The sequence below is a fragment of the Zootoca vivipara genome, chromosome 7 (assembly GCF_963506605.1).
Source record: "Zootoca vivipara chromosome 7, rZooViv1.1, whole genome shotgun sequence".
Lineage (NCBI taxonomy): Eukaryota > Metazoa > Chordata > Lepidosauria > Squamata > Lacertidae > Zootoca > Zootoca vivipara.
In genome coordinates this window covers 52,463,812-52,483,440 of record NC_083282.1, presented here as the reverse complement: position 1 = coordinate 52,483,440, position 19,629 = coordinate 52,463,812, and the positions used below count along the sequence as shown (strand labels likewise).

The window sequence follows — 19,629 nt, the reverse complement described above, 5'->3', positions numbered from 1 at the left end:
AGTGTTTGAAACTCCCCTTGTTCTAGGCGCATTTTGCGACCGAGTTTCCTTAGCGTGAGCAGTTTCAATACTGCGCCTAAGATTTCAGATTAAAACTGCAGAGTGGAAAGAATGGATGACCTTTTTCTGCCTCCCCACTTCCAGCTACTCTGAAGACGCTAGGACAGACACTCTTAAGAATATTTGGGGGGGGGAAGGGAAGGACTAAATGAACATAATATTTTAGCTGCAGTTCATTCATTTTCAGCTTTGTATTGTTGTTATTAAAAAAGCGTGCCTAGACATTCCGTTGTTGCGCCCATAACCTAAGATTAAGGTGCCATTTAGCTCCTAGCTTTCATATCTCTGTTTCTAACACTGCTGTCACTACAAGAGCTTGCACCAATGTCATCATCAAGTAAACAGGGATGCTCTTTGTTTATTGCTGTGTTTACCATTTATATATGTTTCTAATTCAACCGCAGCAATTTTCAAAAGGGTGAATACTTGCTTGGCTATTAAACCCCATGAAAGAAAAAAGCCACACATGCTAAAGCTCAGGCATCCCCAAACTTCGGCCCTCCAGATGTTTTGGACTACAATTCCCATCATCCCTGACCACTGGTCCTGTTAGCTAGGGATCATGGGAGTTGTAGGTCAAAACATCTGGAGGGCCGCAGTTTGGGGGTGCCTGCTATAGCTTATTCCTTAGCCTACTTGTTTAGAGAAGTTTTTAATGTTTGATGTTTTATCGTGTTTTTAATATTCTGTTGGGAGCTGCCCCCAGTGGCTGGGGAAACCCAGTCAAATGGGCAGGGTATAAATAATAAATTTATTATTATTATTATTATTAAAAACAGACCAATGCAGCAACAGCCGCAGGACCTATTAATGCTCTACTAAAACAGATACTGATGAAAAAGGTCCTCCCCTTCATTGCTATTTCCCATTGCCTCACCCAGGGATAAGAAGTATGGCTTTCTGTGGTTTAGAAACAGCCACAATATGCATGGCAAAAATGAACTTTCTTGTCCTCAAACACCCCATACAATGTTGCAATTAAGTAATTTTAGACTCTGGGCTTAATAGTCTTAAAAGGCCTTTCTCTATCTTCAGATAATATAGTATCATTATTCTTAATTAAATTTGTATACCACCCTATACCCACAGGTCTCAGGGCTGTTCACAAGATAACGTCATATTAACGTCGTAATACACAGTATTTAATGTGCTTCTGACTGTGACAATCGGCCACAGCTATATTTGGGGACCTTCTGATTATTCTGCTGCATGGGGCCCTGGAAGTCTGCCCCCAAGTCTCACCCTGATGGCACCACTGTCCCCATCCACACAGACAAATCCATTGCTACCATTAGAGCAATGCACTTCTATTACATGTAGAAAGAGGAGCACAGCATCCTGCATTGTTGTTCCCCAATCTCTTTGTTGAAAAATGGAGCATGTTTCATCATGTGTTTCTTCCAGAGCTTGTGGAGCGCTTCCATGAAAGCAATACTGTACGCATTCCTGGAAACAATTTCTCTCCCCCCTCACCCCTTGCTGATGACACTCTTTTTCACAAGGCATTCCGTTCTAATTAGCTAGCATACTTCTCTCCATTACAGGTATCACTAAATTGGAAGAAAAACCCAAAAGGTAGAGCCTAATACAATACTTGTACCTAGAAACAATTTCTCCCTTCAGATTGTTTTGATCATCCTTTCTGAGGAATTATTTAGTGTAACTCAAAATCTAGCATAATACATTGTGAATGGGGGTTTGTAAACAAAACAAAACAAAAACCAGTCTTTCTGAATTTTGGAAGAGATGGATGAAATAATAGAGCCAGAGAGAGGCTCCTGAAATGGGCTAAAGAAGTGCTATAGTGTAAAAGTTTCTTAAATATTTATTTCCAATTTAAAATTGTCAGTCACTATTTATATTATTAAAAAACACCTGGAGGTTGAACTTCTAGCAAAAATATACATTTCAGTTTCAGGATTGCTACAACATCCCAGAAAAAGAAAGAAAGGAGAGTGTGCAGTCCTCAAGTGCTAGAAATACATGCCCAGCAAGTCCTGAGGGATAGCAAGGTAGCAGGTGAAGAGGCTTTCAAAGGTGGTGGGTAAAGATGAAGGTTTAGGGGCAGGTAAAATTAAAAATCACAAACTGTTCTTGTCAGTGATCTCTGGTTCCTGCGACATGAAGGCTCCAAATTGCTATACTAAGACACATTCCACCAGCCTCACAGCATTCCTGTGAGGTAGAGGTGAAACACACCAGATATTTCAATCTGGAAATAAAGAGGCACAGCAAAATCAAGTACCAGCCAGTCCATCAGTGCAGCCCTGGAAGAAGATTGCATGGATTAAGCAACTTACTTCCCTACACTCGTAAGGAAAATATCAAGATTCAAACCAATTCTGCGTATTAGCCATCATGTCTAGGTAGTGAACAATCCTAAGGTTGAAAACTACAAAGGATCCATAGCTGCCAAGTTATCCCTTTTTTAAAGGGATTTTCCCTTATGCTGAATAGGCTTCCTCACGAGAAAAGGGAAAAATTGGCAGCTAGGAAAGGATCCCATTACTATTATGGACTTTGTGGGTGGCGGAAGCAGTTATGAGTTATGTAATGGGATTTGTTGCTAAAGCACTGAGGGTCCCCGATATTGGAAGTGGCGGGGGGGGGGATAGTTCTTGATTCCAGACAACTATGATCCCAGGGACCACAAAAATAAAGAGTTTCAAAGTACAGTAAGTGTTTGCTTTGAGACAGAAAGGATCCGAAATGGCTCGGATGAGTGCTTGCAGGATCTTATGTGTCTGAGAATTTTCTGCACTAATCAGCCTAAGGGAAGTTGAGTCAGGCATTGTAACATTGTAGGGAGTGGTTTTCAACAGGCAAGATGGGTTGCGGCAATGCTACCACCGCCATTTTGCTTTGTGGCAAAGATGGGTGACCTTTCCTGTGTGCACAGGGTCTTGGAAGTAGGTCCCATTTTCCATGTTGATGTTCTAGGTGCTACTTAAATAGGTCTTGCCTTTGCTATCAAGTGTCCAATATCACCAAAAGGTAATTTTGTATTAAAAGGATGAAGTGCAGAATCCAAAGCTGTAGCTCCACCAGTGTAACTGAACTTCTGCACCCTACAGCCCCTGCCTCCACCCTCCTCTGGAGGGTTGGGAGACCCCCCTGGAGCAGATTTGGGGGACACGCAGGGAAAGAAAAAGAAACTCAAGCGCCATTGTCCGAGTGGAACTCTGCTCATACGGTGCTAGCTACAACCCTTAATGTTGTCTGGCAGATGTAGAAGAGGAGCTTAGAGACAACACAATTCTATACTCATCTGAACTTACCACTTAAGAAACTGAACTTATTTTCTGGCCTTCTACAGTGGAACCTTGTGTTACATACCATCCTCCTTACAAACGCTTTGGGTAACGAGCTCCACTAACCTGGAAGTAGATGCTCCTAGTAGCGAACTTTGCCCCGGGATGCGAGTGGAAGTCACACACCAGCGGCGCAGCAGCAGTGGGAGGCCCCATTAGCGAAAGCATGCACGCTTCAGGTTAAGAATGGTTTCGGGTTAAGAATGGACCTCCAGAACGAATTAAGTTCGTAACCGGAGGTACCACTGTATATGGATTGCATTCCAAGGGCAAAAAGAGCCTAGACTCTGTTACTGTCTGAAAAAGAGCTGGTGGCAAATTAGCTAAGTTATAATCAAACTCTAGGCAAACGAGTGGTCAGGTAAAATGTCCATGATGTTGATTTTACATTTTTGCTTACTTAATAAGGAATGCACATAGGTTAAAGGCATCTTTCCAGTAAGGGGTGCAAAATGATATATCATGGGTTAAAGGCATCTACTCTGTGAAGGGTGCAAAATGATAAATTATGCGTTATTGCAATAGAAGATTTCTACTAGTAGATCAGAACAGCTGAGCTTCGTGGCTTTAAAACAAACTCAGGAAGCTGTCTTATACCTAGTTAGAGCCATCCTGTTCAGTCTTTCCTACACTGACTGACAGCTGGGGATTGAACAGAGGGCCTTTTGTAGGTAAAATATTCGCCCTACCCCTGAGCTACAATGCCTCCCCAAAAGAAGCAGTTGGGACAAAATTAAGTTCTCAAAGTCCTGTCCCAGCCCAAAGACATATATTTCAGCATTGCTGAAAGCAAGCACACATAAAAAGCACAGAGTAATCTCAGCATGAAGCAATGGAGTTGGTAATTCACACAGATTAGGCTCTCTTGTTCAGCAAATCCACTCACAATTCCCAATGGAAGAGGTTCTCTTCTCTTCTCGTCTCATTTACTGTGGCTGGAGTGGAGAAAAATCTCAGAGGTATGTGGCTTACTCTTTCAGGTCACATAGGCACTAAAAACTGCACATCATCAAGTTCCATAGCTGCCAAGTTATCCCTTTTTTTAAGGGATTTTCCCTTATGCTGAATAGGCTTCCTCGCGAGAAAGGGAACTTGGCAGCTATGTCAAGTTCCCAAAGATGGAGTGTTGTAGGACAGGAACTCGTCAGGAACTACAGCATCAGAGAGAAGAACTATTGTAACTATTATTTCCCTTCTCCATAGAATGTCAAAGGAAATCCATATTAAAAATATATCACGCAAGATGTCGTAAACAAAGCACAGAAAGATCAACCTATCTGCTCATCATGCCCAACATTGTCTGCTCTGACTTGCAACAGCTCTCCAGGGTATCAGGCAGAGGCAATTCCCATCACCTATCCCCTGAACCTTTTAACTGGAGATGCCTGGGATTGAATCTGGGACCTTCTGCCTTCAAAGCTTGTGTTCTGCTGAGCTATGCTCCTTCCACAGATATATTAGGTAAACTTTATAGCAGCAGACTTTTGAAATATCCCTATCTTCTAATGAATGATCTTTAGAGTTCTCTGCACCCAAATCTAGAAAATGAAGACAAAATCCTAAAATTTATGTTTGGAGGGAAAGAAAGAAGGAAATCTGCATGATTTGAGCTGAAATGGTTGGACAACTAGCGGTTCCAAACAAACTTTTGTGCCACCTACACATCTGTCACCACAAAGTTGTAAGTTATTACATTCTGTTTGCTATGTTAAGATTGTTTGGACAGAAAGTTCTCTCCCTTTATGAAAGCATACTGTCGATATTTGAAATGTGCAGAAATAAGCAAACTTGCCTAAGGCCACAAAGCAACAACACAGTACCTCAGTGCCAAGGCTAGCAGGCCATACCCAAACATCGTGCTAATCTGGGAACAGTATACCGGAAGTCACTGGTAGAAGAAACTTGACAACACACACAATGCATCAACCGTGTCTGGGCAGAATGGTCTCACACTGTGCACACAGGCATGTGACGGTGACTTCTCTACTGCCACTAGAGATCCTCCTGCAACTGACCAGCAAAGAAGACCTGTGTTCAAAGCGAGCTGACAACAGCAAAGGGTGTCTGGTGAGATCCTTAAGGGCTGAAGCAGGACCAGCTCAAGGAAAACAAAAGGAGCCAGAATCTGATATAAGGCCTTTAAAAATACAGTAAAAATTGGTAATCTGAGGAGGACATGTTGAGGGGGTGACGTTGAAATGCTGTGGTTTTTGCTATCACTTTTTTATTACGAAGGTGGAAGAAACAATGGGCAGAACCAGCACAGAGTGCTGTGTGTGCCTCTGGCTCTGCAATTCACATATAAAGTGTCTTCCTCAGATATTTTGGGCAGCACAGGCACCGGATTCTGCCTAACTTTTTTTTAGGAGGGGCAACATGTGTGTGTGTGTGTGACAGTACGTGGTGGGAGGAGGCCACAGGTAGGCCCAGCGGGGCCCGTTGTAGCCACTTGAAGGCCCGATGGGGCCTGTCGCAGCAGCAGCAGGAAGGCCCGACAGAGTCCACAGCAGGCCACAGAATATTGAGGAGGCTTGGCCCCTCCTTGAAAATTGGGGGGGCACTCGGTACCCCCAGATGGTGCCCCTCTTGGGCAGTCTGGAGAATACCAGAATGTAGGAGGTGGGGAAGTGCAGCAAAACAAAAGCAACCATCACTGTCTTCACTAACACCCTTGTGTTGTCGTGACCCCACAGTGGTCCATGGGCTGCCCCTTTGAAAAGCAAAATCCACATTTTATCTAGCCCAGATAAAGAGACACCCAAGTGCTTATTCAAGTGCAGGATCTACCTTGGAAGGAAGCAAGTAGACTTTTGGCAGGTACTATCTGAGAGCAAAACTTCCACGACATCAGGCTCAACTTCATTTGGCAAGCACTGAAGCACAGGACAAGGAACAGAAAAAGAAGCCCATCTCTCCGCTGTAAGCTTGCAGGTGCCACACATGCCCATAAAGGGCTTCAACAAGCTACACTATAAAACAAGCCAAAGGAGAGAGAGAGAGAGAGAGAGAGAGAAATGCAGAGGGCAGGAGGTATGGCCTTTCACGAAGAAGGCATTTCTGTTTTTGTGCACCAAGGAGATAAGCAAGGGCCTTTCCCCCTCAAAGTATCTCCACAAGGAGTGTCCGTACCCTTCATCAAACACTTGGAGGTTTCTTTGGGAAATGTATACAAACACACACACACACACACACACACACACACACACACACATTAACACACACACGCCCTTTCCTTGTAACATCCTAGAATTTACGGCTGAGGGCCAAGCTAGAATTCAGAGTGCAATATAAAAATAATATACAACGGATATATGTTGCAAGTGCTGTTCCTGTACCTGCCAGCCAAGCTACTGGATGGACAAAATCCACGTTGTCCAACCGCAGAATCCAACCCACAGTTCAAACACGTTTGCAAGGTTGTGTGTAAACACATCAGCTGCTCTGGAACAGTGTAACAGCTGAACTGTAGCAACAGATATTTAGCTTATGATGTGCCTTTAAGTTTCACTTAGTGTATGTTAACGGAAGCCCTGATCTACCACCATGTGGTAGATGCCAAGTCTTTTGCTGTACAACGCCCCCTCCCCTCTATGTACAGAATGCAGCAATCATATAGGAAAAAAAGCAATTACAGTAGAAGGAATGGAAGACACAGGGGATTTCTTTGCTTATGTACAAAGCATTTTGCTGGATTCCATGGCTTTAACCTATCTCTTAAATACAGGCTCCTCAGTACATGTCCTTGTAGATTTCCTGCAAGAGTGGGTGCAGAGAAGTCTCTGTCTCTGTCTTTTTGATCTTCTGCACCAGCTGCGCATGCTCAGTCACCAACTGTCGCAAGTCAGCCATTTTCTGCAGCAGCTTAGGGAAGAGGTATTGAGTGTCTGGGTGGTTGGCCTGCAAGTGGAACTCGAGGGCCTGGAGGATATTGTCTTGAATCTCCTCTACCTGTTTAACGTTCATCAGGCCAGGACGGTCTACAAAAGAGAGAGAGAGAGAGAGAGAGAGAGCAGCATTATTTTCCAAACCTTTACCTGTCTGAACACCAAGAGCTCAGACGAGCCTGCTCCTCAGCGTGGCATTTTGACATCTTTAGAGAGTTTTCCTCATGACGGAGCATTCAAGCACATAGCACCTTCTCTCCTGAACAAATGCAAACACGTCTGCTGCCTGAAGTGAACTTAACCACTTGATGCTGTGTATTATATAAGTTAGGGACAGAAGGATGAATTCAGGTGAGGCACTTTGAGCGAAAGGTGGGTGTTTTGATGTCAGTTCCCCAAGTACAAACAATTTTTTTTTTCTGTCTTCCTGCAGGCTCCAATCGTGTAACTTCTGCAGGTTTTTGGCACACTTCATCTGAATGGGAAATACCCAACTCTCTTCTCAAAAAGGTTAGGAAAACAGTTGTGTGTAAGGCTATGTGTGACTAGTGCTGCATGACATCACTGAGGATGGTAACACATTCTCTTCCACCCTCCCCATAATCTCTGGAGTAGTTTTCCAACTGTTCTAAAAAAGATTTCATACACAAACACAGATGCATAGAATGAGCACCTACATGCAAATGTGCTTCTATAAACAAGAAAACAAACAGACTAGTGCCAAGGCTGTCCTGACCTCTCGCTCACTATTGAAAGATTCATTTATTTTAAACCACACTTTACTGAGCAATGCTGCACTACAGCAAACATCTATGATTATTATTTTCACTTAAGGAATGAACGGGATTTCTCCACAGCAAGGTTCGTTTTCTTCTTCACTACCTCTGTCTGTTAAATCAGTTATAGAAGCTGAACTGGGGTGTGTGAGATGTGATACCAAAGACAAGGTCAAAATGGGCAAAGATCTCATCAGAGTTAAGAGAGGTACAGGTACTGAGGACCAAACAGTCATGGGAGGTAAGAAAGGAGAGCAAGAGTCAGAAAATAAATAATAACAATAAGGATTTTTTAAAATTAAAAATGAAGAAGTGGGTGGTATCCTGAATGAGAAGAAAGTAACAAAGATGTTGTGGTAAGTGGTAAATTGGATGTGGATGCAATCCTATGCATATTCACTTTGAAGTTAAGTCCATCTGTGTTCAGTAGGGGTTACTCTCAGGTAAGCATGCACAGGACCGTGGAGAAGATGATTTAATACTTTCTAGCTTTTTCATCCTGTCTGCATTGCCAGCATCACAATCGCACCTTCAAACAAACATTAACTGCCCTTAACCTAGCAGGATAATGGCTCTATCTTCATCAGCAAGCTTTTAGAAAGCATATACCATTGCTAGCAAAGAACTCCCCCTTCTCACCTCCACACAGGATGATGGCAGCTACAAACAGAGACAGGTCACTGTCGTCCAGCTCCAGAGCATTGAACTTCACAGCAAACTCAAATTTGGGCTCCATGATTTCACTGAAGGGCTTGCGCAAGCTGCGCAGGAACTCGCGCGTCACAAAGCCATTCCCATTGGCCACCAGGAGTCCATCCTTGTTCATAATGGAGGCCAGCATTGCAAAGATGGCCTCGTGCACCCCGTACTTCAGCAGAGTCACTTGGTCATTAAGGTACAAGCTAATGAAGCTAGGGATGCTCTTGGCAAATTCTGTGAGCTCCCGCACAGTCTCCACGGACGTGCACTGGCAGCGGTAAAAAACGTGGACGCCAATCTCCTTGGATGGTGGTATCCCATTCACCAGCTGTTTCCACACGAGACCCTTTTCCGCTTGCCACAGGGTGTCCATGTCATGAATCACAAAAGGCTATAAAGAACAAACACATACAAGTCAGGATTCTGCAGTGAGGAATCAAGCCACAGGCTGAAGTGCAGTGGTGGGGAACCCCAGGCCTGGGGTTGAAATGTGGCCCTCCAGATCTCTCCATCTGGACCTCAGAACTCTGCCAGCCACCCCCTCACTGGCCCTGCTCCCCCCCCCGGCCAAGTGTTATTTCCTGACTGGAATGTGTTCTTCAACTCTGATAATGCCTCTAGCTTCCTCGGATGGGAGACAGAGAATATGTGAGTGTGTGTAGAAAATAGCCTCCTCTACAAAGGTCATTTCTTGCTCCACCCACTTTTGTTTATAGCCCTGCTCACCAGTGGCAGCAGGCCCAGAAGAGAATGTGCCCCTTGGGCTGAAAGGGTTCCCTACCCATGCTATACTGAGTGATGGTGCTTATGAACCATGTCCCTTCCAGCTCCATAACTCTACGGTTCTATTATGCAAGCCTCGTAGAGACTGTGCCCATCTCTGCACTGATCTTTGCTTTTTTTAAATGGATCAGAAAATTGTTAGCACCAAACTCATATGCTACTTGATGCTTTTTCATACCTTTCCTGACTTTCAGATTGGCACTACATTTATTGGTGAAAGCTGCCAGTTTGACTTAAACAGTAAGCTTCATTGCGTCCCAAGTGACAAGATCACTGGCCTATCAGTCTGAGATATTGTGTAAATGAAGCTTAAATTGTATCCCTAGCAAAAAAAAAAAACTGAAATAACACGACTTTGCTCACAGTCCTGCCAGGTAGCCTGATATCTCCAGTTATCGGAAACACTAGCACTGTGCTGAATTCATAGAAGGAAGTGAGGAGGAGGAGGAGGAAGAAGAAGAAGAAGGAGGAGGAAGAAGAAGAAGAATGATGGCAAACAACTTCTTTAAAATAAAATTAAGGCTGATACGTAAGAAAGATTGCACTGAGGACTTGTTGATAATCAGGATGGTGAGGCACTATACAAAACTTCAATTTACTGAATTCAGTGAAATTTGAAGTGAAATACAGAATAAGCACTTCTGGATATTTCGGACACCAGTTCCAATTTAAGAGTAAAAAAACCTTGGGTTCTGCTATTATTTTCAAGGATAATTACCTCCTGGGATGGAGCAGGATATAAAATGAAAGCTCATCTTACCTATCTATAGTTATTATGACACCTGTGTACAATGATAAAGAAGCATTCTTCAATAGTACAAATGAATATGTATTACCACTATTTAATAATGACACAGGGATGCCTATTTTATCGACCTTTCACTCTAAAAAAAATTCTCCCACCTTTTCCTGCATGATAATGCTGATGTCTACAGTATTTGGCTCTATTTTATAGCCCCCAGTGAGCTATATGTATAAATAAACTTCTATATTTCTTTTGGGAAGCCACATGGGATAGAGCCTTAAAAAGGAAGAGGAATGTGTTTTCATGGGAAACATTCCCTCAGTGGAATCAATGGATTATTATTATTTTCTTTTCTTTTGTGCATTTGGGATTGAACTCAGTCACCACCATTTGCACTAACTAAAACTCTGTAGAATAATTTGAGTACAGAAAACGTCTGGTTATCCTGGTGATGTAACTCAGGTCACACCTGACCACACCAGCAACCTCAATATCAACAAAACACCAAGCTTCTCTTTATGAGCAAGACCAAATACTTGATTAAAGTTCTTTGATGTCAGACAGTCTGCATTGAATCTCTTGGACTGCAGATGCCAAGAGCTTGCCTGGCAGGTTCTGCTCCACTTTCATCCCCCTGGGACTGAGCTACTCACTGGAGTGCTGCTGGCTTTCCCAGTCAGGATGCCTCGTGCCTTCTTTTTGGTCATGTTGAAATTTTTCAGGTAGGCATTGTAGATGTGCTTGGAAAATACTTTCAGGTCAGCTACCTGCTGGTTCTGACAGCTGATCTCACTTGCTGTCAGTCCTGCCACTAGCTTCCTTTTCTCAGCTTCAGGCATGCGGCCGAAACGAATGGCTAAAGAAACGTAACAAAGAAGACGCTGTTAGGAGTCTTGGGCCGAAATAGCATCCCCGTGTCTTTCCAACTATTTATTTATTGAAGACTTTTCATTACATATTACACAATTATAAGGGGAGGGGGAGCGAAACAAAAAATAAGGGTTTTACTTATTACATTTATATCCCTCTTTTTCCATCAGGAAGCTCAAGGTGGTGTTTTGGGGCACTGTGCTCTTGCACAGGTCATGTGACTAATGCAGGAGCGCATCCCAGAAGATGCGCGTCCCAGTTTTTTTGCTGGGACATGTTGGAGGGCATGATGGCACCATTCACATAACAAAAAAATCTACCACAGAGATATCAACGTTTTCAAAAGTAGGGGGTCTATGGCTTGGCTTTTAAAAAAACAGGGGGTCTGCAGTACTTAGCTAATTGGGAACCACTGTTCTAAAGACACAACAAGGAAAAATAGAGTGGAAACAATATACATTGACATGCCTTTCATAGGCTGTTTCCATAACTATCATTTCCAGAAGGAAAAGCTGTGCAATGATTCCAACCCACTACCTGGCTAATGAGGATGACTGCCAGAGCAGCATAGTTAGACATTCCCCCCCCCCCAAACACCCTCACCCACAATACTAAACATGTTGCCTACAGAAAACACAAAGTTCCATAGCTAGCTATGTTTTTCTTCCTGTATCTAGAGCTAAGGGGAGGAGAGGAGTCTCACCGTTGTGCGACATGCCCAGGGAGAGGCATTTCTGAAAGCGGCAGTACTGGCACTTGTTTCGGTTCTTCTTCTGAATCTTACAGCTCCGCTCACACCTCTCGTACTCCAGTTTCATACGGATTGTTCGACGAAAGAAGCCCTGTTGGTGAGCAGGCAGAGGGAGAAAAGAAACAGGGAGATGGGTCATTGTGATAACACAGCAGCCCCTTGTTAAATGTCCCAGGATTACTGTCAACTTGAGTCTCAGGACAGAATATCGTTTTCAGCAACAGGCAAAGAGACTTCAGAACAATGGACCACACTACATGTTAACATACACATGGAGAAGGACTGAAGGCAGGACAACACTCCCAGCTTATGAACCAATTGCTTACAGATGTCGACAAGCATAACAATATTTGGAACTCATTTATTAAAAAATATAGTAGGGTATAAATAACCATAAATCTATCTGGATAATAATAACATTCATATACCTACATACTAGACTTGCATATATGGAATTGTAGCTGTTTGCATATACAGTGGTGCCTCGCTTAACGAATGCCCTGCTTAATGAAATTTCCGCTTAACGAAAGGATTTTTCGAGCGGAGGTTGCCTCGCTAGACGAATTCGTTTTATGAAAAATTCGTCTAGCAAATTGCGGTTTCCCATAGGAATGCATGAAATTCAATTAATGCGTTCCTATGGGCAAAAAAAAATTAAAAAAAAATTCAATGCATTCCTATGGGATTCGCTAGACGAATTTTTCGTTATAAGAAAAGACCCGTGGAACGAATTAAATTCGTCTAGCAAGGCACCACTGTATAGTGATATAATATACCTGTTATTTTTATTTCTTTATTCACTTCTTATTTTTACTTTATTTTGTTCAATTGAAATATTCTCAACTTTTTTAACACACACATGGAGAAAAGAATGGTACAAGGAGGTAGAAAGCCTAAACATAATTGTCCTGTGTAAAAAACCCCAGCAAAAAACAGACTTGTAGTATCGCAAAGATCCAGCAGGGGGATATGAATAAACAAATCCAGCTTTTCAACATCCTTGTCTCCCTTGCTTCAGCTCCCCCCACTTTGAATAATTTTGGCATCACTTAGACACTGAATAACTCATCTCCTTTGGCATTCTGCGATTCCAACAGCCAGCCAGGAGCAGAATACGTTCACAGGTGTCCGGTGGAGTATGTCAGCCAAAGATTACGTCTAAAAGTAATGTCTATGTTATCAGGGAGGCCAGAGTTGATGCAGAATAGTGACAGGGAAGAAGGGTAGAGAAGACGTAAAGCAGGAGAATGTCCCATGCAAAACTCCTGTGCAGCTTAGGGACAAATTCCAGAAGGGTGTCCATGTTAGTCTGTGGAGCTTAGGAATATTACTACCAGTCCATTTCAAGGGATATTGTTACTTCATGTCCTCAGAATGCAGCACCTTGTTAATACTGTTTGCAGAATAGTGCTTTTGTTCTGCGCTATCAGAAAAAAGGTTGGTCTTATACCTTTGTTCCAGTTGTGGGTTAGAGATATAGTTGGATCTTTAACCTCTGAAGAAAAGATTCTGTTTCCTTCCATAATTTACTCATTGAAGCCTTCTATAACCTTGTGAATAACAGGAGTAGCTAAAACGTGGCCCTTGTAGATCTACTATAACATGTGTATAAGTCATATAATATATGGCTTATAAATCATGCTTTGAGGAATAAAGGGGCTAAAATAAATGCATAGTTAAACACAGTTAGAACTCAAAAAGAAAAGCAGAAGTGAAATGTGGCACGTAATTAGAAATGAATACACTTGGGCCAGACCAAAAGAAGATGAACACACACTTTTCTAATCAATGTGCTTAGGTCAGGGGTTTTTAGCAGCACATACCAACATATTTCTAGGTTAAAGAAAGAAAAAGGAACTGGTTTGATGTACTGTCTTGCGAAATAAGGCAATCTATTCTTGTTAGGAAAGGAGCAAGAAACAGGGCAAGAGACCATTAAATATAAGAACTGGTATATTTGTATTTGTTGCTTATTCTTTTGTGCATTGTAGTGGTAGCTTATTAAAATGTTAAAGTCATTTGAATTTGCCTGATCAATCACTGCCTGGTTCAGTTGGTGAAGAGACTCCTATGGGCTCTATAAATGTATGACTTCAAACACGGTGGTAAGAGTCTTGAAGGAGGGCGCTAAAGCCACAAAATCTAATACCTTCCAGGTGTTGCTAGACAACAACTCCCAGGAGCCCTGGTCGTCATGGCCAATGACCTGGGATGATGGGAGTTGTAGTTCAGTAACATCTGGATGGTCACAAGTTAGCCACCCCTTCTGTACAGAGTTTGTACATTGCATATTGTCCATACCTTACAACCCTCACATGCATGCACTCCATAGTGGAACCCCGATGCTTTATCGCCACAGACCCTGCATTCTACATTCAGACTTCCTGAGGTTGCCTCATCACAGCCCATTTGGAGTTGGTCTGACAGAGAAGGTGAAGAACTCTGGGAAAGATCTAACAGGGAAACAAAAATGAGAAGTCATTGCATTGCCCTTCTGCACCAGACACATAGCATCTCTGCAGCACAATTTCCTTACCCATATTTTGCATTTTCCCCAGATACAACCAACCAGTTTGCATTTGTAAAGCACTGGGTTTCAGAGAAAGTCCAGCTTCAGACTGTATGTGATGCAAACTTACCACTGTGCATAACATGCTTGTCATTTTCTTCATTGGTTATTTTATCCTTCCAGTTCACAGAATCTAGCAATGCTATGGCATCAGAACCAACCCCCCTTCCCAAAGCACAGAAGGTGTTTGAAACCAACAGTCTTCAACACATGAGACCACAGAACTGCTGTTCAGAATGGAATTTATTGCCACTGCAAGCAAGAGAATCTCTCTTCTCAGTTTGGGCATGTTCTGGGTGCCTTCATATTTCCTTTTCATACCCTGGCCAGGTGAAATCATTTGTTATTCAGTAGAATCACTAAGTCTTTGCAAGCCTTGGTTTTCAATGAATTAGTTCACAAAAAGATCAAAAGAAGGCAACTCGTGTATCTCTACAGGTAACTGGGAAAAGCTATGGCGTAACACCTGAAAATGACCAACATACAATATTCAGAGGAAAACTTTCCCACCATTGAAGTCCACAAAACTGAGGGTGGATTTACCCAAAGTTTGTGGCAGAAATACACTTGAAACCTTAGCCCAATAAGTTAACTTGCCTTCCTCACACTCATTATTACTTCAACATTCTTTTCCGCATTTGTTGAAAGGTTAATTCAAATAACTTCTCTTATTCTGGATATGTTCATACATGCCTCTTTATGTGAGACCAGGAAGTATCAATATAGCACCATACTAACTTCAGCACTGTTTCTCTTAAGATCATGTCCAAACATAAGTTTAAAAGAGTAATTACAGTGAATTTCCCCCTATAGGATGAGCCCAGCTGCCTTTCCCCTTTAAATCATAAATGATAGATGCACACATTGGTAATCTGAATCCTGATTTAGTTAACAGATTTGCCCCTCCCCAATACTTCAGATCATCTTTTAAAATGTATTCTTTTGAAAGCAACACATGTCCATTTAGTAATTTAAAATGTTCATTCATCATCTATTTTTTTTTGTTAGAGGCAATCAGTTTAAGAGCTGAGAAAGAAAACCAGGGATGGGAGGTAGGTGGGTTTGTGATGTAACAGGCACCAGCCAACTAGTGCTGTACGCAGGTAGCTGAGCCAGTATTCTCTGAACTCCCCCTTGAACAGAAAATTATTTGTTTGCACTCACCATATTCTACAGTTTTCACAAAATTTATTAACCCTGTTTTGCTCACTTGCAGTGAACACCGTAAAGTTCTGCTATGCAAACTCCCTAGCTCAACAGCAACAGAGAGGAGAGACAACAGAACACACAGTAATGAATTCCTGTCCAGGCTGATTAAACCATCTGTGTCCTGTTGCATGACTACCTGCATGGTTCCCTGTGCTAGGGGAGTTCAGAGCAACTGGTGCTGTCTTTGATAGACAGGATGTGGGTGGCATCAGTTATTTCTTGCCTGAGGAGTAACATCAAGGTGAGGCTTGGATTAGATGCAAAGGAAGTGCAGTTTACAGAGGAGCTTCAGCAGAGAGGGAGTAATAAGCAGAAGAGAGCAAGATGAAGGAGGGTCACAGACAAAAACGTTAACCTGAAATGTGAGAATTCCTTGCATAAGGAGTGATAGGAAAGCAGCATAGGGGCATTAAGATGAGGGGAGGCATAATCATAGCAAGAGAGGCAAAAATATTATCTTAGTAGGAGTGCTCCCAATTGTCTCGCATATGAGAAAGCAAAGGGAAGCCGACAAGCAGAAGTCCAAACCAGAAATGACCAGCTGGTGACCTGTGGGCCAAATCCAAGTCCTATCTAAGCCTGATAGATATCTGTCGAAACCATGGATAGTTTTTACAACATCAGCCAAGTACCTGACCAATAGCATCAGTAAGAGAAAGCATCAGCAGAATGACCATAGCTTGGCTATAAGAAGAGCATTAGGAGGAGGTGAATATCACCCCATGGATGTAGTGTGTGAGCGTGTGACAATGAAAGGGAGCATGGGAAGAATGAGAGGCTGAATGGAGAAACTAGAAATCCCATTGTCACCATGGCCATTCAGAGACATCAGCAGATGCACAGAAGGAAATGTCAGTGAGATGTTCAAACATAGGACTTGACAGAAAGTGAAAAGAGGGTGGAAAGAATAAATACAGGAGTCACGTAAAGGTGGCAGGTTCAAACTGAAAGTACAAAACGAACACACACAGAGAGTATTGCAAGAGAGAAGAGGCTCAGAACTGAGCCTGCAGGACATCTGCAGGGAGGAGTGAGCAAGAAGGGGTGAATGTCTAAACAGAGGGAGAAAAGGAAAACAAAAACAAAAAACCAGAATCAGAGACAAGAGATAAAGAGTGTTGTGGAAAGGAAAAGAGATACCGAGACAACTAGCTTGGTGTGGGGAATCAGCATAAAAGAATGAATCTGTCATATTGTGACAAATTTGCCTACTGAGCTCACTGTAAAAGCCACCTATTGCTGCTTTAAAATGTGTTGGATGCATTAGCCTGCTTCTCCAACCTACCTGTGTAGCTGATAGAAGGTGCTGAATTATCTGGTCCTTCATTTGGGTCTGAGGTTCCACCTACTGCAGTCAGTGCCTCTTCCTCTTCCTCCTCCTCTTCCCTGACCTCAGGTACTTCCTCCTTTGGCTGTTGCATAACTGATCACCACCCTTCAGTGCCCAGACTGCAGGCCCTGTCATAGCTCTGGCATCATCCACGTCTGTCTGGAAAAGGGCCCCTATCAGGCTGTTCCTTGCTAGCCTTCAAGGAAGAGAAGGAAAATGTTAAAGAGCATTGGCAGGGACACATTGTGCTATGGAGTCCTAGAAGGCCAAAGGGTCAATGGGCCATGGTGATAGGGATTGGGAATCTGTGCTAGGATCACAAGCTCTGCACTCAATGCAAACTAGGCCAATGTATTCCAATGGCAATGTGCCAATTTTCACAGTCTTGGGATGTGATGGCAAGGACAGCTGTCCTCAACCTCAAGGGCTGAGGAGCATGGGCCACTCAAGGTTGTATAAGGAAAGGAATAGGAAGCTATGAAAAATACAGATGCCACGGGACAATCACTTTAACCTCTGAACTGTCATTAAGCACAGAACTCTGCAAAATTTCCCCTCCACATAAATACAAGGGGCTCGCAATCTCCAGAGTGTGTTGAGCATTTTACAGAATGTTTCCATATCCTGATCACCTTCCCTCTTAAGACCAATTTACATTGTATCTGCTGTGTACATACATATTCCATTTCCTGACCTTCCTTAAGAATGGATCGCATGGAGGAGCAAGATACGATACAGGAAAGAGCAACTATGGCCAGCAACTTTCCCCATAATCACAGTGGCACTATTTCCAGTCACTACAATCATGGGAACTGCTGACAATCACATCCTTGAGTATCCACCTCATACATTATGTTTGTCCATGTGAGGGTTTGCTCAGGAATAGACTACTTGTATGTACATAAACCACATGTAATCTGCCGCTCAAAGAGATGTTTCTGTTTCTCTATATGCTGAGGGATTTGCTATTCAATGCAGTTGCTGAGGCTACAGTTTGAAGCACAAGACCAGCAGAGGGTGGGAGGGCTTAACCCTTTCCTCTTAGTCTATTCTTCTGCCGAAAATCCTCCCCCTCAAGTTGTCCCCTCCCCAAGAGTCATCTTCAGGTTGCTGCCCCAGCAAGCTGCATTATATGAAAAACAGTAACAGAATATCAGAACTGCTCTTAACACATAGTACCATCCTACGTATTTATGTCTAATTGACCCAGAAGTCTCTTCATTTTTGTTTTTGAGCAATATCTTCAATAGAATTTATTTGGATTTTAGCCTTAAAAGCCCACAGCCATTCAATATGCTGCAATGATGAAGTCATCATCATCCTCTGCCCTTCACCAGCAGGTCCCAGGGCAGGTTACAATTTAAATGTTTAAATTAAAACAGATTACAATCACAGGAACAGAGTGGGCCCTGAAAACACCTAGCTCAGGTGTCAAAGGTAAAGAGGTACGTGTTCAGCATTCGCTGAAATCTGTATAGCAAAGAAGCCTGACATACCACTGTGGGGATGAAATTTCACAACTTAGGGAATGCCGCAGAGAATCCATTGAAATTCATTCTATGCACAGAGTCTTGCGGCACCTTAAATACTTTTTTATTATTATTGTGGCATAAGCTACCATGGACCAGAGCCAATTTCATCAGATGCATATACAATTTGGTGTGAAAGAAAATAAATGTAAGGCTGAACAGTAAAGTAATGCAAGAATTCAGTACAAGACCTTAAAATGCATGCAAACTGACCCTTCACAGCAACAGTAATTGGTGATAACACAATAATCCTAGCACCTGTAATCAATACCTGTAGTGGGAAAGGCAACAATTGTCTCTATTCAGATCCAAATGAATGGAGAAGTTACAATTCAGCAGTTACCTGAGGACTGCATACGTACATGACAACTGTTTGCTCAAAGCTGCCTTTGGGACCCCATCTGCAGTATCATATCACTTTAAACCACAGATTTAAACCCCACAGATTTATTTCTGCTGTGTAAAGGCTTTTAGAACAGCCCCACCTGCCACACATGCATACTTGTCTTTGGAAAAATACTCATGCCGATATGGATCCAGTACCAGAATGGAATAGCTAACTTTGCTGGGAAGCTTTGCTGAGAGTTTTACCACGGGCACACAGCTCTACTTCTGTTACCTGTTTTTAGTATTTATTTATTTGTTTCTTTATTTATTTTTCAACAAACCAGGTTTCAGGGCACAAGCACCCTCCTGGGTTGAAATAAAAATGATTTAAGCTCTCTCCCAAAAGTTAACAGAAATTGGGACAAACATATTCCATGGAGAAGTGATTTCCAGAGGTACGGGGCTACAGCTGAGAAGGCCCTGTCCCTGGTAAACATCAACCTAACATCTGTCCTGGATGGGCAACAGAGATGGGCCTCTACAGCTGAATGCCTGAGAATGCTCATATAATTGCAAGCAATCCTTCAAATACTATGGAGTGCAAAGGTAGGAAACTATTGCACGGGGTAGGATAAGGCTTCTGGTTTTAATCACATTTTGGTTGTTAAAAGGCTAGGTGAGCACTCTTTTACAAAAGTAATGGGGAGCACTCAAACTCTTTAAAAAAACGCTTAACACAACAACAGATAAAACTTCCGAATAGATCATAGAACAACATAGTCATCG

General features: G+C 42.6%; 1 protein-coding gene across 4 annotated transcripts in view; it reads right to left on the bottom strand.

Annotated features, from left to right (window-relative positions):
• Positions 1-7,030: 7,030 nt before the first annotated feature.
• The window catches only part of PPARD (peroxisome proliferator activated receptor delta), a 45,902-nt gene continuing 33,303 nt past the window's right edge, over positions 7,031-19,629 (bottom strand). For 2 of the 4 annotated variants that reach the window (XM_060277041.1, XM_035122211.2), the window contains exons 3-8: positions 16,943-17,183; positions 14,181-14,332; positions 11,832-11,970; positions 10,912-11,114; positions 8,671-9,121; positions 7,031-7,348 (exon numbers count right to left, since the gene is read on the bottom strand). In XM_060277041.1, the coding sequence (XP_060133024.1) occupies positions 7,101-7,348; positions 8,671-9,121; positions 10,912-11,114; positions 11,832-11,970; positions 14,181-14,332; positions 16,943-17,078 (1,329 nt within the window). In that variant the 5' untranslated portion in view covers positions 17,079-17,183 and the 3' untranslated portion in view covers positions 7,031-7,100. The other 2 variants (XR_009557916.1, XM_060277040.1) reach the window with 2 other exon arrangements.